Genomic DNA, 24801 nt, shown 5'->3' with positions numbered 1-24801 from the left:
GTTCACATAGATTTAGATAAGTTCCACCTGGTGAAAAAGGGCTTCCATCTGTACCTTGCATGGCTTTCTGATAATATCCTCATTAGGTTAATTGGATTTGTATTACAGGTTAATCAATCTCTGGGTTTATAATTTCAAACTAAGTACAAATATGAAGAGATTGCCTTCCATCAGGCACCCCTGATACTCAGTTTGAAAGGTTTCCAATATTTGTAGACGTGGGAATTTAGAAAATGCAACAAACTTGCCAGCAAATTAGTCATTTTGAGATTATATTGTTTAGAATTCATGATGAATCAGAGTCACAATGAGAAAGCCATGGCCATCTGTTCTACCTACTACGAGCATCATGAAACCGATCAGTGGAAGTGATGTGCTCTTACATCAATAACTATTTGGCTGGAACAGTTTAGAGGTCCAGCCAATCTGAGAGTGAAATGTGACCACAGGTTACCATTAAAATCATTGACACTGTTCTCTTACCTCAGCTCCCCGACAGTAGCACAGGGGTTGAAGATAATTTCAGCTCCATTAATGCTGTACATTAACCAGTTCAAAGGGTGGTGCCGACCAAAGCAGATATTAACAGCAATCCGTCCAAACTGAGTCTGAAACACTCTGTGTCCTGTGTTACCCTCCATGTAGTATGTAGACTATGAAGAAAGAAATACATCTGTAACCAAAATCACCAGTTTCAATTCGGATGAAAGATACAATGCCCAAAATGCCTCCAAGTCACACACCATCCTGACTTGGGACATATATATTGCCACATCTTCCATCTTTGCTGATTCAAAATTCTGTAACGCCTTTTAACAGTAGGAAGAGGACTGTCCATGTTACTGCCAGCACCTTCAATCAGGACTATTCTATTTTAGTTTAGGAGCAGCAACGTTTAAATAAAATGAAATGGAATATCATTGGCTAATTGAGCACTGAATGTAGAGCTGGACCAAGTCAGGGTTTCTCTTTCAGGGGGGAGATATTGAAAGGCCAGAATTTTACGTCCTGCGGGTGGGCATGCGTCCAATCCAAATGGGTGTAAAATCGCGTGTGATGACATTGGGCGAGTGTCCCGGCATCATCGCACACTTGAGCGATATTTCACCTGGCAGGCGCGCGCATAAGTTGGCCTGCCGCCAATTATGCCCATTAACGGCCCAATTGTAAGCGATTTTCGTGGCCTGACCAACCTTACGGTTGGTGGACGGGCCAATCGGCCAGGCGGGCTTTACTTTTTGATAAAGCCTCATCCAAGGGCAGGATGAAATCTCCATTAGGATTTAAAATCAAAATAAATATTTGGGGACTTTTTTTAAGGTCTGCTTTCAGGTGCTTCATTCTGCTGCATGGACATTTTTTGCAGCATTTTTGGGCTTTCTTTTATTATTTAGAGGTCTGCAGCTCCCTGAGGCACTTGTCTGTCTTCAGGGAGCTCACTGGAAGTGCTCACCAGCATCCACGGTGACATCAGCGCCTGCCCTCTCCCTGCCACACCCCCTCCCCCCACCCCCACCCCCGGCCTGTGCTGAGCCTTTCTCAGGAAAACTGGGGGGGCGGTTTCCTGTCTGCTCTCCCGGCCCGCCCGATGAGCATGCACGATGAGCGCAAAATTCAAGCCAAGATGTTTACCGCCTTATATCAGTGCAGGAAGGTTACACAGAATGTACAACACAGAAATAGGCCATTTGGCCCAACTGGTCTAACCTGGAGTTTATGTTCCATTTGAGTCTTCTCCCACTCCCCCCTCATCTCTCTCTGTCAGCCTATTCTTCTATTCCTTTCTCCCTCATGTGTTTATCTAGCTTCCCCTTAAATGTATCTATACTATTAAAATAGTCGTTTGGTAGTACAGAACTTGAGTATTGCTGAAAAAAAGAGATTTTTGTTGGCAATTTGACAACTCGTGCAGTTGAGTCCATGTTTAATGACACCATGTATGCCCAAATAGACGGTGTTGCCATGGGATCCCCTCCAGCTCTCACAAACATCTTTGTTGGGTTCCACAAGAAACGCATCTTCGATGGAATGACACCTAAATTTAAATCCGTAGCTGCATGTAACAATTTCCTTACATGTCTTAATGGGCTCCATCCTGCGCTCAAATTCACCTTTAAAATGGAGCAGTCAAATGAAATCCCTTTCCTTAACATACTAGCTAAGAAATCTGCCAGGGGGATCTCTATCACGGTCTACCACAAGCCTGCCTTCACTGGTCAATAAACATGTTGGGATTCTTACAGTTCCACACGCAATAAGATTGGTCTTATCAGCAACCTCATAAATAGGGCCTGAGCCATTTGCTCACCATGCAAGCTTGATGCTGAAATAGGGCGCATCAAAGACATCCTGCAGGATAATGGCTACCCTAATCAGATCATTTTGTACTGATTATCACACAAACTCATGAACGGGCCTAAGGCTGTCGCTTTTGGCAAAGAAACATAGAAACTTAGAAAATCGAAGCAGGAGTAGGTCATTCGGTCCTTCGAGCCTGCTCCACCATTCAATATGACCATGGCTGATCCTTTATCTCAAGGCCATACTCCTGTGCACTCCCCATATCCCCTGACGCCTTTAGAGTCTTGAAATCTATCTATTTCCTTCGTAAATATATTCAATGACTTGGCCTCCACAGCCCTCCTGGGAGACAATTCCACAGGTTCACCATCCTCTGAATGAAGAAGCTTCTCCTCATCTCAGTCCTAAATGGCCTACCCTGCATCCTGAGACTGTGACCCCTTGTTCTAGACCACAAAAGTGCCCAGTCTACCTCAGATTACCCTTGAAGGGCAAGGTATCTCAAAAGTTTCATGGTGCTACTATGTAGTAGCAACACAAGTGGTATTCAGGAAGCTGCCATCAACTCAAAAAGACGTTTTGCCGATCACACAAATGAGTAATGTGGTGTATGAATTTCAGTGCCAGTGATGCTAGGCACGTAGGCCGTTCGTCCCGAAGACTGGCGGATCGTATCAAACAGCATGTCCCAGCCGCTGTTCACAATGGGCAAGGTACAGACTGTACCCAACCAGCCTGTGCTTGCAAAACTCAAAACACAGTGTCCAACGTTAGATTTGATTTGCTAAATAGTCCTCAGTGTGCTAAGAATTATGTTGACAACCAATTTAAGATTGTCAATTGGGCTAGCAGTGTGGCGCATTTGTGTGCACTGGAAGCTACATTTATTAATACGCAGGGCCCTGTTCTTTGCAGACAGAAAGAACATGTACATACACATCGCCTGTTTCAACTAAACAAAATAAGTGACAGCCATTCATAGACTCATTCCCCAGGGCAATGCCTTGACCAGAGTCAAACTGCCTGGTTTCAAACAATGCTCGACAGTTAACTGTCAGTCACTATCAACTGGTGCATTCTCCATGGCAACGCCTGTACCAATCAGAGTCTATTTGTCAACCAATCAGCACTCTCTTCTCATACAGTATAAATATGTTGTTTCCCCTGATGTCGGTATTTTCCTGCAAAATTATCCTGATGAGTGCAAGACAAAAAGCTTCAACAAAAAATCTCTCTATACTATTCACCTCAGCTATTCCATATGATAGCAAGTTCCATATTCTATCCACACTTTGATGAAGAAGTTTCTCCTTAATTCCCTATTCGATTTATTAATGATTATCTTATATTTATGGCTCCTAGTTTTGGACGCTCTAATGCTCAAGGTGCTGTGGCGCACTATGAACCAACAGAGTACGGGTTGTATTAATAGAATCGTTCACTAAAAGTCAAAAGACACCATTTTGACTCTGTACAGATTGCTGATCAGACCATATCTCAAGTGCAGAGTCCAGTTTTGGTCCCCCAACATGGTAGGTGATATTGTGGTCTCAAAGAAGGTCCAGAGGAGAGTTACAAGAATAATTCCAACTTAAAGAAACTCAGCTACTCAGACAGGCTCAAGGACCTCAGTCCATTTACTTTAGAGCTTTGTAGATTGATAGGTGACCAGACAGAGTTGCATACAGTAATGAAAGGGCTGTATAGTCTCCCTATTGATAGATTATTCCAGTTTAACAGATTAGGGAGGAGCAGGATCATGAGTTTAAACTATGAAAGTAGGAACAGATTGGGTAACTCTTCTTTTCCCAGAGAACAGAGTGTCTCTGGAACACAATGCCAGCTGGTGCTGACTCTCTGCCTTCGAGAGGGAGCGGGATCGGTTCCTGACTGGGACAAAGGTCACATCATGTAAAAGGTCAGTGTTTTTATAGAGAACACTCGACCCATGTGATCTCCTGGACTGGCTTCAATTGGCTCAGCACAGAGGGGAATTTCCCCTGAGTGCCTTTTCCCTTATGGCCCTGGGATTTTTCGCTTCTACCAGGAGCTTACACAGCTGCAAGGTGGGTGAGAGGTGGTGGGGGTAGGGGTGCAAGGTGAGTGTGGAGTGGTGGGACTGTAAAGTGGGGGGTGTGGGGAGGGCAGAGTGGTGGGACTGTGAAGTGGGGGGTGTGGGGTGTGGGGAGGGCAGAGTGGGGGGACTGTGAGGTGAGGGGGACAGTGAGGTGGGGGATGTGGGGGGGCAGAGTGGGGGGACTGAGTGGTGGGACTGTGATGTGGGGGGGCAGAGTGGGGGGACTGTGAGGTGGGGGGTGTGGGGAGGGCAGAGTGGGGGGACTGTGGAGTGGGGGGTGTGGGGGGACTGAGTGGGGGGACTGTGAAGTGGGGGGTGTGGGGAGGGCAGAGTGGGAGGACTGTGAGGTGGGGGGTGCGGGGTGTGGGGGGGTCAGAGTGGGGGGACTGTGAGGTGGGGGGGTCAGTGTAGGGGGGACTGTGAAATGGGGGGTGTGGGGAGGGCAGAGTGGTGGGACTGTGAGGTGGGGGGTCAGAGTGGGTGGGACTGTGAAATGGGGGGTGTGGGGAGGGCAGAGTGGTGGGACTGTGAAGTGGGGGGTGTGGGGGGGTCAGAGTGGTGGGACTGTGAGGTGGGGGGTGTGGGGGGGCAGAGTGGTGGGACTGTGAGGTGGGGGGTGTGGGGGGGCAGAGTGGTGGGACTGTGAGGTGGGGGGTGTGGGGGGTCAGAGTGGTGGGACTGTGAGGTGGGGGGTGTGGGGGGGTCAGAGTGGGGGGACTGTGAGGTGGGGGGTGTGGGGGGTCAGAGTGGTGGGACTGTGAGGTGGGGGGTGTGGGGGGTGTGGGGGGTCAGAGTGGTGGGACTGTGAGGTGGGGGGTGTGGGGGGGTCAGAGTGGGGGGACTGTGAGGGGGGGGTGTGGGGGGTCAGAGTGGTGGGACTGTGAGGTGGGGGGTGTGGGGGGACAGAGTGGTGGGACTGTGAAGTGGGGGTTGTGGGGAGAGCAGAGTGGGAGGACTGTGAGGTGGGGGGTGCGGGGTGTGGGGTGTGGGGGGGTCAGAGTGGGGGCACTGTGAGGTGGGGGGGTCAGAGTGGGGGGACTGTGAGGTGGGGGGTCAGAGCGGTGGTCTCTGAAGTGGGGGGTGTAGGGGGGCAGAGTGTGGGACTGTGAGGTGGGGGTTGTGGGGAGGACAGAGTGGGGGGACTGTGAGGTGGGGGGTGTGGGGGGGGCAGAGTGGGGGGACTGTGAGGTGGGGGGTGTGGGGTGTGGGCAGAGTGGTGGGACTGTGAGGTGGGGGTGTGGGGAGGGCAGATTGGGGGGACTGTGAGGTGGGGGATGTGGGGTGTGGGGGTGTCAGAGTGGGGGCACTGTGAGGTGGGGGTGTGGGGAGGGCAGAGTGGGGAGACTGTGAGGTGGGGGTCAGAGTGGGGGTCTCTGAAGTGGGGGGTGTAGGGGGGCAGAGTGTGGGACTGTGAGGTGGGGGTTGTGGGGAGGGCAGATTGGGGGGACTGTGAGGTGGGGGGTGTGGGGTGTGGGCAGGGCAGAGTGGTGGGACTGTGAAGTAGGGGGTGTGGGGGGTCAGAGTGGGGGGACTGTGAGGTGGGGGGGCAGAGTGGTGGGACTGTGAAGTGGGGGGTGTGGGGGGTCAGAGTGGGGGGACTGTGAGGTGGGGGGGCAGAGTGGTGGGACTGTGAAGTGGGGGGTGTGGGGGGTCAGAGTGGGGGGACTGTGAGGTGGGGGGGTCAGAGTGGGGAGACTGTGAGGTGGGGGGACTGTGAAGTGGGGGGTGTGGGGGATCAGAGTGTGGGGACTGTGAGGTGGGGGGGCAGAGTGGCGGGACAGTGAGGTGGGGGGTGTGAGGTGGGTGCAGAGTAGTGGGACTGGGGTATTAGGAAGAAATATTTAGTTATGATACTCCTGCCCTTGTGCTGTGGGCAGGCTTGATGGACCAGCTATTTCTGTCCTGCCTGCTACTTTCTGTATCTTCGTATTTCCTGATAACATTGTTGTGTCTCACCAACCTTATCAGTGTTGCCTCAGAACAGCAACCATTCAGAAGCTTCCCCCAACTGCTTCATACTGTTCTTAGCTGTCATGTTGCTGATGCACTGTGACATCTTGTTGGAAATGTTAGGATCTACATTCAGCTGCAGAATGATTAAACCAGCTTCGGGCATGAAGCAAACCAAAGAAAAAGAATGAGGATAATTAAACTGGGTTTATGAAAAAGTGTGAGGTTTTCCAGAATAGATCATACAGCTGGTGATTCCTAGGACAACAGATTGGTGATTGGTTGGTGGGTAATACATTTTATTGCTCTCTAGATGTAGGGAGATGATTTAAATTAAAAACTAGGGACTATATGTAATATTTCATTAAATTAAGAACTTAAACTAGATAGATTAATTAGTTCTGAAGAAGAGTCATACGGACTTGAAATGTTAACTCTGTTTCACTCTCCACACTTTGTTTCACTCTCCTGCTGAGTTTTTCCAGCATTTCTGTTTTTATTTCAGATTTCCAGCATCTGCAGTATTTTGCTTTTATCTTAGTAGTTGTGGCACACTTAGGATCTTGGGGCGCAGTGGTAGAGGTCCTTCTGGGCCAGAGGCTCTGGGTTCAAGTCCCACTTCAGGACTTGATGGCCATGGAAGCTGTGTTGATAACGTTGGCAAACAGGTTGATTCCAATATGCCTGATGGCAGGCGGTAAGAAGCTGGCCAGTTTGCTGGTCAGCCATGCTGCAGAAGGTGATGGCTAACCACAGCAGAACTTTGTCAAGCTTAATCAGTGGAAGTCCATGGTCACCAATGCCCTCTTTGGGCATGGTACCTGGAGGAGGAGGAGAAGGAGGAGGAGTAGGAGGTACACATCGGAATCAACCACTTGAGTTGAACTAGGATTAAGGTTTGAAGGGGGGTCTGAGGAACTAGGGTCAGTACCTGAGCAAATTGGCATTGCGACAGACAGATTAGAGGTTTCAATGGATGGCTGAAAGAGCGTTGTGAGTGGTAGGAGTTTCAACTGATGAGGCACTGTCACCAGTACAGGAGAAAGAGGGAACTGTGCATTGGATAGACCTGTTTCCTCGCGAATCGAATAACAGGGTGCTAGATAGGGTTTTAGACTAATAGGAAGGAAGGGAGGGTTCCGGTAAGGGTAAGTTTATACGTTTGAAGAGGAAAGTCAAGGAAGGATATAAGTATTTTGCATTTTGATGGCACAGTAAGAGCATAAAGTCCAACTCGTTACAGTCCACTCTGTATCGACAGGAAGGAACTTCCAGCCTGGAAAAAAGAGATGATGTTTGAACCTGTTTTTAGGTGATGAACACGGGGATCTTGGCAACCTAGCTGAAGGCCAGTGGCTGAAGAGCAGCTGGACACCTTCAGGAGTAACAGTGAGCACACTGAAGATTGGCAGAAAGAAATTATATCATAATATACAGCCAAAGATCTAACAGCTTACAAATTTTATAGTGTCTTTAACATTCCAAGGCACTACACAGTTTTGGAATCTGACTCCATTGGCAGCAGGAGAACTAGGGGAGGAGGCTCAAAGAAGGGGACAGTATAGTTAGTGGGAAGGGATATTGTTCTCTGCAGCCTAAACTTAGTCCCAAAGGCTGTATTGCCTGCCTGGCGCTGGGCTTAAGGACATCTGTACTGGGCTGGAAGGGAGCTTGGAGTGGAAGGGAAACAATCGGGTTGTTGTGGTCCACGTGGGTCCCAACGACATAGGAAGAGCTAAGGAAGAGGTTCTGCTGAGGGAGTATGAGCAGCTAGGAGCGAAATTAAAAAGCAGAATCACAAAGGTAATAATCTCTGGATTGTTATCTGAGCTACAAGCAAATTGGCATAGGGTAAAAAAGATGAGAGTTGAATGTGTGGCTCAAAGATTGTTGTGGGGGAAATGGGTTTTGATTCATGGGGAACTGGCACCAGCACTGGGGAAAGTGGGAGCTGTACCACTGGGATGGTCTACACCTGAACTGGGTCCTGGTGAATTATATAACTAGGGCTGTAGAGAGGACTTCAAACTAGGGTGGATTTGCATGAGGAGAGATTTAGAAAATTAATGAGAAAGAATGACAATAGTGCAGGGTAACAACGTGGGTAATGATAACCAGAGTGTGACAGGAAGGCAGAGAGCATGCAAACACAAGAGTGTACCATCAAATAAGGTCAGAGTAACGAAAAATAGTAAAAGGACAGAAATAAAGGTTCTTTATCTGAATGCAGGCAGCATTTGTAACAATATGGATGAATTGATGGCAAAAACTAAGATAAATGTGTATGATATGTTACCCATTACAGTGGCATGGTTGCAAAGTGACCAAGATTGGGAACTGAATATTGAAGCGTGTTTAACATTTTGGAAGGATAGGAAGAATGGAAAAGGAGGTGGGGTAGCTCTTTTAATGAAGGATGAGATCAGTACAGTAGTGAGAAATTATCTTGGTTCAGGAGATCAAGATGTCGAATCAGTTTGGGTGGGGATAAGAAATAGCAAAGGGAAGAAGTCAGTGGTGGGGGTGGGATTAGTTTATAGGCCCCCTGACAGTAATGACAGTCCCAGCAAAAGGCATGCCATATTCATAATTTAAACATGGACTGTGCTCGTATGGAAACTTCTGGAACTACATTTACTTATTTAAAGATAAGACCATAAGACATAGGAGCAGAAATTAGGCCATTCGGCCCATCGAGTCCGCTCCGCCATTCAATCATGGCTGATAAGTTTCTCAACCCCATTCTCCCGCCTTCTCCCCGTAACTTCTGATCCCCTTACCAATCAAGAACCTATCTATCTTGGTCTTAAATACACTCAATGACCTGGCCTCCACAGCCTTCTATGGCAATGAATTCCTTGATTCACCACTCTCTGGCTAAAGAAGTTTATCCTCATCTCTGTTCTAAAAGGTCTTCCCTTTACTCTGAGGCTGTGCTCTCGGGTCCTAGTCTCTCCTACTAATGGAAACATCTTCCCCATGTCCACTCTATCCAGGCCTTTCAGTATTCTGTAAGTTTCAATCAGATCCCCCCTCATCCTTCTAAACTCCATCAAGTATAGACCCAGAGTCCTCAAACGTTCCTCATATGTTAAGCCTTTCATTCCTGGGATCATTCTCGTGAACCTCCTCTGGACCCTCTCCAGGGCCAGCACATCCTTCCTGAGATATGGGGCCCAAAATTGCTCACAATATTCTATATGTGGTCTGACCAGAGCCTTATAAAGCCTCAGCAGCACATCCCTGCTTTTATATTCCAGTCCTCTCGAAATAAATGCCAACATTGCATTTGCCTTCCTACCTACCGACTCAACCTGCAAGTTAACCTTAAGAGAATCCTGGACTAGGACTCAAGTCCCTTTGCACTCCAGATTTCTGAATTCTCTCCCCATTTAGAAAATAGTCTATGCCTCTATTCTTCCTACTAAAGTGCATGACCTCACACTTCCCCACGTTGTATTCCATCTGCCACTTCTTTGCCCATTCTCCTAACTTGTCCAAATCCTTCTGCAGCCTCCCCGCCTCCTCAATACTACCTGTCCCTCCACTTATCTTTGTATCATCTGCAAACTTAGCCAGTTCCTTCATCTAGATCGTTAATGTATAAAGTGAAAAGTTGTGGTCCCAACACTGACCCCTGCGGAACTCCACTAGTCACCGGCCGCCATCCTGAGAAGGACCCCCTTATCCCCACACTCTGCCTCCTGCCAGACAGCCAATCTTCTATCCATGTTAAGACAGCTGCCAAGGGGGTCAGGTGACCTTTGTAATTTCAACACAGACTATCTAGCTTCCGGTAAGTGCTGAATTGAATCATAATTGGTGGGGCTCACTCCCTTGAATGGGCGTGCCAAAGGCACTCCTTTGCGGGATTCACGCCTGACATTATTCAAAGCTTACTCCAAAACACACTCAACGGACTCCTAGACTTTTGAGTCTCCAGGTTTGCAATGTAACAAAGAAAAGCTGACCAGACCTGTTATCCACAAGTTAAGTGTGAAAGATCACCATCTACCTTCTACTGTATATCAGTGGCCATTGACTATGTGACTGAAACTGATTCTCTGATACTGAAATCCTTTTATCCCAAAACTCAGAAGAGACCTGGGGCAGAATTTTACATCCACGGGCGGGCGTAACATTGAGATGGTGTTGGGAAAGCGTAACCTTGCTGGATTGATTATTTTAAATCTAAAATCTATTTTGGACTGTTGCTTTAAAGGGGGTGTGTTGTGGGAGTCATGCTAATTAAGAATTTTGGGATTTGTTATAATATCAAGTAACTGTAATCTTATGTATATGTGTTTGAATTATTTCCTTTTGTTATTAAATGTTTTAATTTAATTTTTAAAATCTCTAAAGGTGTTAGTGGACTCATTACTTCTGAATCAGTGCTCAACCCTTCTCATAATAATCACAAATTGCAAAACCGTTGTAACAGCGTGGCCAAGTTTCCCTTGTGGATTTGATCCACCTGGCACATACCACTTGCTGCATCATAAAATTGGGGGCTTGTCCGGGATTTTAAAAATTCCTTGATTGGCTTGCAGTTTGTGAACCTTAAGGCTACGCGAATGAGAAGAAATTAATGACTTGGTAGTTTTTAGTCAAGCATGGGAGAAGCATTTACACCATCTGAAAGAACTGTTTGAATGCAAGAAGCTAATTTGGTGGTGAACTTGTCTGAATGAATTTGCAAACGCGCAAGTTACATATCTAGGCCATACTATTAGACATGGTAAGGTGGCTCCAAGAGATGTGAAAGTGAAAGCCATCGTGAATTTCCCAGTGCCTACAACAAAATGAGAAGTTTTGAGATTTCTGGGCATGAGTGAATTTCACCAAAGTTTGTACCAAATTTTAGCAGTGTGGTTGCTCCATTGACTGAACTACTGGAAAAGAACAGGAAGTTTCAATGGACACAGGAGTGTCAGAATGCATTTAAAAGTTTAAGAACTGTGTGGACTACTACACCAGTTTTGCCAGTGCCTAATTATGCCAAGCAGTTTAAGTTGGCGATTGATGCAAGTGATGTAGGTATTGGTGCTGTATTACTACAAGAGGATGAAATTGGAATTGAGAAGCCAATAGGATATTTTTCACGAAAAATGATACAACAGCCATGAGTGCCTGACTTCATGACCTGCTGAACAGTCTACTCTTTGAAGGAACCCCGCAGTATCTCTGCATTAACCCTAAGAATCCAAACACCGCCTCTTGACATTCAATGGCATTACTATCCCTGAATCTTCCACAATCAACATCCTGGGGATTACCATTGACCAGAAATGAACTGGACTAGCCATATAAATACTGTGGCTACAAGAGCCGGTCAGAGGCTAGGAAAAGTGCGAAGGGTAACCTATCTCCTGACTCCCAAAGCCTGCCCACCATCCACAAGGCACAAGTCAGGAGTGTGATGGGATACTTCCCACTTGCCTGGATGAGTGCAGCTCCCACAACACTCAAGAAGTTTGACACCATCCAAGACAAAGTAGCCCACATGGCTGGCACCCCATCCACAAGCTTCAACATTCACGCCTCCATCACTAACACACAGTGGCAGCAGTGTATACCACCTAGAAGATTCACTGCAGCAACTCATCAAGGTTCCTTTGACAGCCCCATAGAAACATACTAATTAGGAGCATGAGTGTGCCATTTGGCCCCTCATGCCTGCTCCGCCATTCAATAAGATCATGGCTGATCTGAATGTTCCCACATTCCTGCCTACCCTCAATAACCTTTCACCCTCTTGTTAATCAAGAATCTACTTAGCTCTGCCTTAAAAATATTCAAGACTCTGCTTCCACCGCCTTTTGAGGAAGAGAGTTCCAAAGACTCACAACCCTCAGAGAAATTTTTTTTCCTCATCTCTGTCTTAAGTGAGCGGCCCCTTATTTTTAAACAGTGACTCTTGTTCTAGATTCTCCCACAAGAGGAAACATCCTCACCACATCCACCCTCACGATCTTAAAGGTTTCAATTAAATCATCCCTTACTCTTCAAAATTCCAGTGGATACAAGCCTAACCTGTCCAACCTTTCCTCATAAGACAACCCGCCCATTCCTCATATTAGTCCAGTAACCCTTCCCTGAACTGCTTCTAATGCATTTACATCTTTCTTTAAATAAAGAGACCAGTCCTGTACACATTACTTCAGATGTGGTCTCACCAATGCCCTGTACAACCAAAGCATAACCTCCCTACTTTTGTATTCAATTCCCCTCACAATAAATGATAACATTCTATTAGCTTTCCTAATTACCTGCTATACCTGCTTTTTGTGATTCATGCACTAGGATACCCAGATCCCTCTGAATCTCAGAGCTCTGCAATCTCTCATCATTTAGATAATAAGCTTCTTTTTTATTCTTCCTGCCAAAATGAACAATTTCACATTTGCCCACATTATACTCCAGTTGCCAGATTTTTGCCCACTCACTTAACCTATCTATGTCACTTTGTAGCCTCCTTACATCCTCTTCACAATTTACTTTCCTGCCTATCTTCGTGTCATCAGCAAATTTAGCAACCATTCCTTTGGTCCCTTCATCCAAGTCATTTATATAAAATGTAAAAAATTGAGGCCCCAGCACTGATCCCTGTGGCACACCACTCGTTTTATCTTGACAACCAGAAAAAGACTCATTTATGCTTACCCTCTGTTTCCTGTTTGCCAGCCAATCTTCTATCTATGCCAATATGATACCCCCTACACCATGAGCTTTTATTTTCAGCAATAACCTTTGATGTGGCACTTTATCAAATGCCTTCTGGAAATCTAAGTACAGTACATCCGCCGCTTCCCCTTTATCCAAAGAACATCGAACTTCAATAACTTGGTTAAACATGATTTGCCTGATTACCTTGAATTTTTCTAAGTGCCCTGCTATAACGTCTTTAATAATAGCTCCAAACATTTTCCCTATGACAGATGTTAAGCTATCTGGCCTGTAGTTTCCTGCTTTCTGTCTCCCTCCCTTTTTGAATAAACGAACAAAAGTTATATTTGCTATTTTTCAATCTAATGGAATCTTCCCCGAATCTAGGGAAGTTTGAAAAATTAAAACCAGTGCATCAACTATCTCACTGGTCACTTCTTTCAAGACCTTAGGGTGAAGTCTATACAGACCGGGGGATTTGTCAGCCCGCAGCTCCAACAATTTGCTCAATACCACTTCCCTGGTGATTGTAATTATCCCAAGTTCCTCCCTCCCACTTCCTGATTTGCAGCTATTTCTGGGATGTTACCTCAAAGGTAATAATTCCTGCAAATTGGCCTAGGACAAATAAGATTAGAGAAATGAATGTGTGGCTCAAAGACTGGTATAGGAGAAGTGGGTTCCAGTTTGTGGGGCACTGGCACCAGTACTGGGAAAGTGGGATCTGTACCGTTGAGATGGTCTACACCTGAACCATGCTGGGGCTGGTGTCCTCACAAGCCTCATAGCTAGGCAAGTAGCGAGCATTTTAAACTGAATGGCGGGGCAAGAGATCAAATTTAGGAAGATGTGGTCAACCAAAGAGTGGAGGCAAGGCAAGAGAAAAAGGTAGTAATATGGAAAATGATAAACAGATCGTGACAGGAAGGGATAAAGAGTACAAATCTAAGAGTAAATCAGCAGATAAGGCTAGGCGCTATAAAAATAATATAAGCACAAAGGACAAAGGTTACCTCTATAATGAAGACTGAAGCAAAATACCTGTTTAATTCATCTGCCATCTCCCTACTTTCCTTTATCAATTCCCCAGACGCACTTTCTATAGGACCAACGCTCATTTTGTTAACTCTTTTCTTATTTAAATACCTGTAGAAACTCTTACTATCCGTCTTTATATTACTAGCTAGCTTTCTCTTGTACCCTAATTTTTCTCTCCTTATTAATCTATTTGTCATTCTTTGCTGTTCTTTATCTTCTTTCCAATATTCTTGCCACCCATCTTTGCATAATTATATGCTTTTTCTTTAAGTTGTCTTTAACTTTTTTTAGTTAACCATGGATGGTGGGTCCTTCCCTTAGAATTTTTCTTTCTCATTGGAATACAAAAGTAGGGAAGTTATGCCTCAGTTGTAGAGGGCACTGGTGAGGCCACATCTAGAATACTATGTACGGTATGGGTCATCTTATTTAAGGAAGGGTGTAAATGCGCTGGAAGCAGTTCAGAGAAGGTTTATCAGACTAATACCTGGAATGGGTGGGTTGTCTTATGAGGAAAGGTTGGACAGGCTAGGCTTGCATTCGCTGGAGTTTAGAAGAGTAAGAGGCGACTTGATTGAACCAATAAGATCCTGAAGGGTCTTGACAGGGTGGATGTGGAGAGGATGCTTCCTTTTGTAAAAAATCTAAAACTGGGGGTCACTGTTTAAAAATAAGGAGTCACCCATTTAAAACAGAGATGAGGTGAAATTTTCACTCAGAGGGTTGAGTCTTTAGAACTCTCTTCTTGAAAAGGTGGTGGAAGCAGAGTCTTTGAATATTTTTAAGGCAGAGGTGAATAAATTCTTGGTAAGCAAGGGGGTGATAGGTTATTGAGGGTAGGTGGAATGCAGACTTCAGGTTACTATCAGATTAGCCATGATCTTATTAAATTACAGAATGGCCCACTCCTGCTCCTTGTTCGTATGTTCATATATATTCTGTGTATTCTGAAATATCCTTTTAAATGTCTGCCGCTGAACCTCGATTGACATATCCCTCTACCTCAATTGCCAGTTCACTTTAGATAGCTCTGCCTTCATGCCCTCATAGTTCCTCTTATTTAAAATAATAGTCTTGGATGCACTCGTTTCTCCCTCAAAATTTTAGTTGACGGGCAATATGATCGGCGCAGGCTTGGAGGACCGAAGGGCCTGTTCCTGAGCTGTACTTTTCTTTGTTCTTTCTTTGTTCTTTGTAAAATTTAATCATATTATGATCGCTGCTACCTAAGGGTGCCTTCACTAGGAGGTTATCAATTAATCCTATCTCGTTGCTCAATGCCAGATCTAGTATAGCCTGCTCCCTGGTTGGCTCCAAAATGTGTTGTTCTAAGAAACTATCCCAAAAACATTCCATGAACTCCTCATCTATGCTATCTTTGTCCATCTGATTTTTCCAGTCAATATGTAGATTAAAATGCCTCATGATTATTGCTGTACCTTTCTGATGAGCTCCCATTATCTCTTCTTTTATACTCTGTCGTACTGTGTAGTTACAATTAGGAGGCCTGTACACCACTCCCACAAGTGACTTCTTGCCTTCATCATACCTCATCTCAAGCTAAACCACTTCTACATCCTGGTTTCCTGAACTTAGGTCACCCTCCCTAATGTGCTAATACCATCATTAATTAACAGAGCCACTCCTCCACCTTTTCCTCACTTCCTGTCCTTCCTAAATGTCATGTACCCTTCAATGTTCAGGTCCCAATTTATGTCATCCTGTAGCCATGTCTCTGTAATGGCCATCAGATTGTACTTATTTATTTCTATTTGCGCTATCAGTTCATCTGTTTTGTTTCAAATGCTACGTGTGTTTTGATACAGAGCCTTTAGTTTTGTCCTTATATTAGTTTTGTAGCATCTAGCCTTATCTGCTGATTTACTCTTAAATTTGTACTCTTTGTCCCTTCCTGTCATGATCTGGTTATCATTTCCCATATTAATACCTGCCTTTCTCGCCTTGTCTCTACTTTTTGGTTTACCATATCTTCCTAAATTTGATCCCTTGCCCCCCCTATTCAGCTTAAAATGCTCTCTACTTCCCTAGTTATGTGACTTGCAAGGACACCAGCCCCAGCATGGTTCAGGTGTAGACCATCCCAATGGTACAGATCCCACTTTCCCCAATACTGGTGCCAGTGCCCCATGAACCGGAACTCACCCCTCCCACACCAGTCTTTGAGCCACACATTCATTTCTCTAATCTTATTTGCCCTAGGCCAATTTGCAGAAATTATTACCTTTGAGGCTCTGCTTCTTAATTTGGTGCCTAGCTCCTCATACTGACTATGCAGAATCTCCTTCCTCATTCTGCCCATGTCATTGGTACCTACATGGACCACGACCACTGGATCTTCCCCCTCCCACTTTCCAAACCTGCGACCTCCACCACCCAGAAGGACAAGGGCAGCAGATCCATCGGAACACCAACATCTGCAAGCTCCCCTCTAAGTCACATCATCCTGATTTGGAACTATGTCGGCGCTCCTGCAGTGTCGCTGGGTCAACATCCTGGAACTATCTGCCTAACATGTGTACCTACATCATATGGGCTGCAGCTGTTCAAGAGGGTGGGTTGCCACCTCCTTCTCAAGGGTAATTAGGGATGGGCAAAAAATGCTGACCTAGCCAGTGACGCCAACATCCCATGAAAGAATTTTTTTTAAGATCCTAATATCTGACCCCAGCTATCTGAACTTATCTAAACTACAATTCAAGAATGGGAAGAAGCTTCCTTCTTCACTGAGTTCTCATAGGCATGTGAATTGTTAACTATCTTTTTGGTTTAATACTTGTAGAAGTGCACTATCTTTAATTGTATCTTTCTAGAGTGTGTGGTGACTGATTGACATAACGTGGATCTTTTGGGGCGAGTGTGTAAATACATAATCTTCTTTGCTTAAACCCATGTAAGTCTGCTGCTGGTACTTTTTAAACTGACCACACACTAACAGGGTTTAGAAACACCTGTTCCTTTTCAAAAATAACCACACTGATTACAGACAGAAGGGAAGAGAATTGAGGGTTGCAGTTTATCTCTCCTCCCTTGTCTGTAACAATAGCTACATCGTAGAACAGAGAATATATCACAAAATAATGGGGGGCTTGTAAGGAAGAAACTGCTATAAGCATGGACAATTTTAACCTTCATATAGATAGGACAAATCAAATTGGCAAAGGTAGCCTTGAGGGTCAGTTTATAGAGTGTATTAGGGTCAGTTTCTCAGAACAATACCTTCTGGAACCAGCCAGGGAACAGGGCATTTTAGACCTGGTAATATATAATGAAACATATTTAATGACCTTGTAGTAAAAGATCCTCTAGGCAAGAGTGATCATAAGATGATAGAATTTCACATTCAGTTGAGTGTGAGAACCCTGGGTCTGAGACTAGTGTCCTAAACTTAAATACAGACAGTAACAAAGTAGGAAGACAGAGTTGGCTAAAGTGGATGGTGAAAATAGGTTAAAAGGTAAGATGGTAGATAAGCAGTGGCAGACATTTAAGTTGATATTTCAAAACTCTCAACAAACATATATTCCATTGAGAAAGAATTACTCTATGAGAAGGATTCGCTATCCATGGCTAACTAAGGAATTTAAGGAAGACCAGGTGTATAATGCTGCGAAGAATAGTGATAGGACAGAAGATTGTGAAAATTTTAGAAACCAGCAAAGGATGACTGAAAAAAAACAAAGAGGAAGAAGTTAGAACATTAAACTAACAGGAAATATAAAGGCAGCAAGAGCTTCTACAGCATATAAAAAGGAAGAGAATAGCTAAAGTAAACATTTTCTCTTAGGGGGTGAGACTGGGGAATTAAAATGGAAAAACAGGAAATGACAAAGGCTTCAAACAAGTATTTTGTATCTGTCTGCACAATGCTGACAAGTCCCCTCGACCTGATGGCCTGCAACCTAGGATCTCAAGGGAGGTGGCTGCAGAGATAGTGGATGCATTGGGTGTAATCTTCCAAAGTTCCCTAGATTCTGGAAAGGTCTGGAAAACTGCAAATGTAATACCTCTATTCATGACAGGAGAGAGACAGAAAGCAGGTAACTAACTACAGGCCAGTTAGCTTAACACTTGTCATAAGGAAATTGCTGGAATCCATTTTTAAGGATGTAGTAGCAGAACATTTAGAAAATCACAATACAATCAAGCCGAGTTAATATAGTTTTGTGAAAGGGAAATCGTGTTTGAAAAATTTATTAGAGTTCTTTGATGGTGTAACAAGCTGGGTGGATAAAGGGGAACCAGTGGATGTTGTGTATTTAGATTTCCAAAAGGCATTTGATAAGGGGCCAAATAAAAGGTTACTACATAAGATAATAGCTCGTGGTATTGAAGGTAACATAGTAGCATGGATAGAGGATTAGTTAGCTAATAGGAAGCAGAGAGTAGGGATAAATGGATCATTTTCAGGTTGGCCAACTGTAACTAGTGGAGTGCCACAGGGCTCAATGCTAGAGCCTCAACTTTTTACAATCTATATCAATGACTGGGATGAAGGGGCCGACTGTATTGTAGCCAAATTTGCTGAGTATACAAAGACAGGTAGGAAAGCAAGTTGTGAGGGACAGAGTCTGCAAAGGGATGTGAACATGTTAAGTGAGTTGGCAAAAATTTAGCAGATGAAGTATAATGTGAGAAAAGTGTGAGGTTGTCCACTTTGGCAGGGAGAATAGAAAAACAGAATATTATTGAAATGGAGAGAGACTGCAGAATGCTGTGGTACAGAGGAATTCTGTACATGAATGTTGTTACAGCAAGTAATTAGGAAGGCAAATGGGACATTGGCCTTAATTGCAAGGGGAATGGAAAATAAAAGTAGGGAAGTCTTGCTACAACTTTACAGGGCATCAGTGAGACCACACCATGAGTATTTTGTACAGTTTTAGTCTCTTTATTTAAAGAAGGATACCCATTCATTGGAACACCTTCGGTCTGTCCGCAAGCATGACCCAGACCTCCCTGTCGCTTGCCATTTCAACACTCCACCCTGCTTTCACGCCCACATGTCTGTCCTTGGCCTGCTGCATTGTTCCAGTGAAGCTCAACGCAAACTGGAGGAACAGCACCTCATCTTCTGACTAGGCACTTTGCAGCCTTCCGGACTTAATATTGAGTTCAACAATTTTAGATCAGGAACTCTCTCCTCCATCCCCACCCCCTTTCCGATTCTTCCCCCCACCCCTTTTTTTCCAATAATTTATATAGATTTTTCTTTTCCCACCTATTTCCATTATTTTTAAATTTATTTCCATCCATTGTTTTAGCCTTTTTCGATTCCTTCACCCCACCCCACCCCCACTAGGGCTATCTGTACCTTGCTTGTCCTGCTTTCTACTCTTAATTAGCACATTCCTTAGATAATATCACCACCTTCAACACCTCTTTTTCCTTTTGTCTGTGACATCTTTTGGTTATCTCCACCTATCACTGGCCCTCTATCCAGCTCGACTTGTCCCACCCCCCCTTAAACCAGCTTATATTTCACCTCTTTTCTATTTTTACTTAGTTCTGTTAAAGGGTCATTCGGACTCGAAAAGTTAACTGTGTTCCTCTCTGCAGACGCTGCCAGACCTGCTGAGTTTTTCCAGGTATTTTTGTTTTTACTTTGGATTTCCAGCATCTGCAGTTTTTTGCTTTTAACCCATTCATTGGAGGCTGTTCAGAGAAGGTTTACCAGGCTGATTCTTGGAATGAAATGGTTGTTTTATGGGGAAAGGTTGAGCAGGTTGGGCCTATACACATTGGAGTTTAGAAGGATGAGAGGCGATCTTATTGAATCATACAAGATTCTGAGGGAATTTGACAGGGTAGATGCTGGGAGGATGCTCCCTCTTGTGGGGGAAGCTAGAAATAGAGGGCACAGTTTCAAAATCAGAAGTCTCACACTCAAGATGGAGATGAGGAGAAATTTCTTTTCTCAGAGGGTCATTAGTGTTTGAATTCTCCACCCCAGGGAGTAGTGGAGGCTAGGTCACTGGATTTATTCAAGGCTGAGACAGATAGATTTTCGATCAATAAGGGAGTCAAGGGTTATGGGGGACAGGAAGGAAAGCGGAGTTAAGGCCACAATCAGGTCTTATTGAATGGAAGAGCAGGCTTGAGGGATCACATAGCCTACTCCTGCTCCCAATTATTATTAGGAGTTGAAAAGTCATTTTTGAGAAGGTTTTTGAAGGTGGGGGTAAAATCTTCTGTTTTACTTTGGTACATCTGAAGAGTTGAGGCCTGTTTTGTGCAGAACACAAGCCAATACCAATGGGAAACTGAAGATGACCATTTGGAAGTAGCCAAAGTTCTCGTCTGAGATTATCTGGCACATGGCACCTAACCAGTATCAATAGCTCCTTGGTTTGTGAGGCAGGTTTCAGTCCAGAATCTGTATACTCTGGTGCTTTCTTTAACCTAGGACACAGTTGGTGCCGACTGGCATCGGTGCTCTCGCGCCGACTGGTTGGTCATCATTTTTTCGCCTCTTGCAATTCTTTCTCATCAAATCACCAAAACTCTGAGGTTGATACGACATGCAGCAATGCCATGTTGGGATGGATGGTAAGGCAAGCACTGATTATGGTCGTTGCTTGCTGTTGATGGAATGACACCAGTAGAAATTTGGGCAGGGTGTATAACAGGTGACCCCTGTACAGAATCTGCTGATATTCTATCCCTGCTCAATGCAAACATTACTCCTTTACTTCTAGCAGTTTCAGCAGAAACGGGTTTCTTTTTTTTTTACACAACTGCAATGCCTTTCCAGCTGATCAAAATGTACAGAAGGGATAAAAGTATCACAGTTAATTATGGTAGGCAGTTGGGTATAAAGATTCTTGAACAGTTATCATGTGGAGTAGCAGCAAAGACACCTGCTGAGGTTTCCTGCCTGCTATATAGTGCAAGGTTAGTTGTTCAGTAAAAGGTTTAGTCTGTTTTAATGGACCTATTTAACTGCTTTCCATAAATCAAGGCACATTGAACCTTCTTTAAAGGACCAGCTACAAAATACTATTAACTACGTTAATGACTTTTGAGTTTCAAAAGTAGGGGTTATTATTCCTGACGCAACAATGATTACACACAAGTGTCCCATCAGTAAGCAATCTTGGTCTTACAGTCTGCAGCTATTGTTAGTCTGAAACCAAATCCATTATGTGAAATTATTGGCTTTGGAGCGAAATTGGAATTAGAAAAGTTGATGCGTAAGCTAAGATCAAACTTGTCCTATTCATGCAGTGGTTGAATTTCTCACACACAATACAGGTGAATGCTTTTGAAAATGAAGCAAATCACTTCTATTATTGCGGGCTGGTTTGTTATATTCTACTTGCAGAAGCGGGTTCCAGGTCGTGGGTATTAGCGGGGGAAGGTGTACGCTGCACATAGTTACTCCTGCTAGATACCTTCTTGAAATTGATAAGATAGTGCAGTCTGTGAATGGTGTGCAGCACATTGTGCTTTCGGGATGTGGTGAGTTTCTGATCTCAGCTGTGCAAGCTTACTTACGGAGCAGAAATCAGGCACTTCCCCACCAGGAGGCAGAAGGAGGAACGAAGAGGAAAGGAGCCAGATTGGCTTGAAGTCTCTCCTGTGTTATAGGGCAGCTTTTGGCAGAATTAGGAAGTGATTTGCCACTAAATGACTGTCTTTTAACCACCAGACTAAACAACACAAGCCTAACCACATACTATTCAACCTCAATTATCTATTAACTTCAGCATCAGTGGTCTGGATTTTACAGGGCACTGCAGTCCCCACACCGCCCAGCTAAAACGTTAGGGGCTGGAGCCTACCTACCACCCCGACAGCTGCCCCGCAGCAAATGAACACTGGAAGCAGCGTTAATTATTTTAAGGCGAGACTTTAGCCACTATCCCAGGAGGAAGTCCCGCCTTAGAGCTGCTGGCTAATCAGATGGCCGGCTGCTCTGTAGTCCCAGCAGCACCAGCCAGACATAGTGGCCACTGCTGGGATTACAGGCAGTCCCACCATGTTGAGGAGGCCAGGTAAGCCTGGGGTCAGAGATTGCAGCAAGGTCGGGGGAGGTGGCTGGGTTCAAGAGGCTGGGAGCAGGGTTAAAGCGGGAATGTTCTTGGGGAAACATCTCTGTTGGGTCCAGGGAGCCCCCCTAACTCCCCGCACTGAGGAGGATTCCCCCCCCACCCCACACAGCAAAAGCTGCCAGGCTTCCTGCATGGTGTGGGCCTCCGTCAGCCATGGGCAAAATACCAGCAGGATGAGGCCACTAACGGCCACTTAAAGGTCTCAACAGACGCAAGGGTGGGTGGGCCATCTGCTATCCCCCTTGTACCCCCGTAAAATTTCAGACAGGTCAGGGAAGGGTGGGTGGACGGCAGGAAGGCCGACTGCAGGATTTTACCTGCCCCTGCCCCCACCCCCTTCAAACCTGCCAGTGGGGCAGAGTAAAATTCACCCCCATGTGCAAGCAATCCTGATGGACATTTTCTCCCCCTCATGCCCTCACAATGTCTTATGTGACCAGGTAAGTGCCTGTATTTTTCCCGAGGTTCTGAAATCACTCCATTTCTGAAGATACCAGGATTCAGTCCCACACTCATCAGCATCTTCTGGTACCTTGTCTAAATGGTGGTGGGTAGGGGTAACTTGTTGGCTGTTGTAAAGGCTGTTTGCTGTCTCACTAAGAGTTCTGGAAGCTTGTATGATTGAACATAAAGGCCGGAATTTTCCAGTCCCTTGGGGTGGGGCTGGCGAGCCATTAAAACCTCTGTTCACATCGGTGGGACCGGAAACTCTGGAAAATTCCGGCCATAACTATATACATATCCCAAGTACTGCCACACATAGGTGCTGCCTCCATGATGGCTCCTTCCAAACTCTTCTCCACAGTCTACTATCACGTGACTCTCTATATCATACCATGGGTGGTACTGTTCTCCAGCCTCACATTAACCCTTGCTCTGCCAAACACCCTCATACTACAATGGCATGCTGCTATCCCTTAAAGACATAAGGACACTGGCTGCCTTTCACCAACTAATGCACCTCCTCCCCAACCAAGATGCACTGAGGTTAATCAGCACAAACGCAGACTGAACCTGATCTCCAGGGTCTCTATGACCCAGTTACAACATCAACTGCACCATCAGAGGAGCACCTTTCTAATTCTCCCCAACCTTCCTGAACATAGTGTGGGTGAGAAAGCAAAAAACTGACTCCCCGAAAGGAGTGGAAATCACCTGGCGATTCCTCTCTCTTCTATCCCTATTTCTTTCCCGCTGAGGAATAATGCCTGAACCCCACTTCGCACCACCCACAGCAGCAACAAAGAGTAGACAAACTCCACCCAGGCACTGCATTGCCCAGCCAACCACAAACCGACACAAACATTTCTTTTAAGAATCGTTTCTTTCTGAAATCCGAATAAATTTATATATCTGGGTACGAGTATTGACTATGTCCAAGCTCGCCAAAGATTTGAATCTTTCATCTACAAAATATTATCCACAAAGAGCTGCCAATGCTCCATAGTCATTCATTCAATCATTAATTTCTCACCCTTTCTGAGGAAGCTGACTCATTGCTCAGGTATTGTTCCACAGGCACTGAGAGCCAATGAAGACAGGCGTGATTGGTCAGTGAGAGCAGCACAGCTTTAAATGAAATGAAGTTTACTGAGGGTGGAAAAGGAGAGGCTGACCAGCACAGCATTAAAATAGTCAAGTTAGGGGCTAAGAAAGGCATGGCTGAGGGTTTGAGCAGTGGATGGGCCAAGGCAAGAACAAAGATGAAAACGTTCCCAGATGGAAGTAGATGGTCTTTGTGATGGAGAGGATATGGGGTTGGAAACTCAGTTCAGGGTTGAGTAGGACTGAGAAGCTGTGAACAGTCTGGTCATGCCCAAAACAGTGTTGCAAATGAGGAAAGAAATTGGTGCTAAGCATACAGAGCTTGCTGTGAGCCTTCACTCTTTCTAAAGTTTTACTGGAGGAAATTGCATCTCATTTAAGCCTGGCTTTTAATCAAGCAGTCTGATAGAGGCGGAGTGGGTTAATAAAAATGTTGTAACATCCAAGAGATTGTTTGAAGAACAGAGATGGATATTGGCAGCTGTCTGTACCCTTCCCCACATCAAATCCTGCTCAACCATTACCCCAGCATTCGCAAAGAGGACCTACATTAACTCCAGGCACTGAGAACATCCAATTTATAATTCTCAGTGTACACATCGCATTTGGTGCCATGTCTTCAGGTGATATTGCCAAGGGGCAGCGTGCAGATAAGAAACAGGCTAAAGTTAGTCCCTTGGAGATTCCAGTGGTAATGGTGAAGGGACAGAAAGAGAGGCCATTTCACAGGATGTTGTGATTGCGATAGGCAAGTGTAGAACCTGGTGAGTGCAGTCCCACTGGGCTAGATACAGGAAGAAAGCTAAAAGCAAAATACTGCAGATGCTGGAAATCTGAAACAAAAACAAAAATAGCTGGAAAAACTCAGCAGGTCTGACAGCATCTGCGGAGAGGAACACAGTTAATGTTTTGAGTCCGTATGACTCTTCACCAGAACTAAGGAAATATAGAAGTTAGGTGAAATATAAGCAGGAAGAAAGCTGTTGGGATAGGATGGTATGGCCGGACATGTCAAAGGCTGCAGAGAGATCAAGGAGGGATTCTCACATACAGGGAGGAGATACTTGTTATTTCAGTTAAGGCTATGGCAGAAACCGAATTGCAATGCTTCAGCTTTGCAGATAAGATGGCCACCAACTTGGGAAGCAATGA

The 24801-nt window shown here is 45.0% G+C and overlaps 1 protein-coding gene across 2 annotated transcripts in view; it reads right to left on the bottom strand.

Moving 5' to 3' along the window:
• upb1 (ureidopropionase, beta) overlaps window positions 1-24801 on the bottom strand; it is a 159016-nt gene that overhangs the window by 34641 nt on the left and 99574 nt on the right. For both annotated transcript variants that reach the window (XM_078553794.1, XM_078553795.1), the window contains exon 6: window positions 484-653. In XM_078553794.1, the coding sequence (XP_078409920.1) occupies window positions 484-653 (170 nt within the window). The remainder of the gene's footprint in view (window positions 1-483; window positions 654-24801) is intronic.

Source organism: Cetorhinus maximus, chromosome 12 (genome assembly GCF_964194155.1).
Source record: "Cetorhinus maximus chromosome 12, sCetMax3.hap1.1, whole genome shotgun sequence".
NCBI classification, from domain to species: domain Eukaryota; kingdom Metazoa; phylum Chordata; class Chondrichthyes; order Lamniformes; family Cetorhinidae; genus Cetorhinus; species Cetorhinus maximus.
This window is presented reverse-complemented; position numbering and strand designations above follow the sequence as displayed.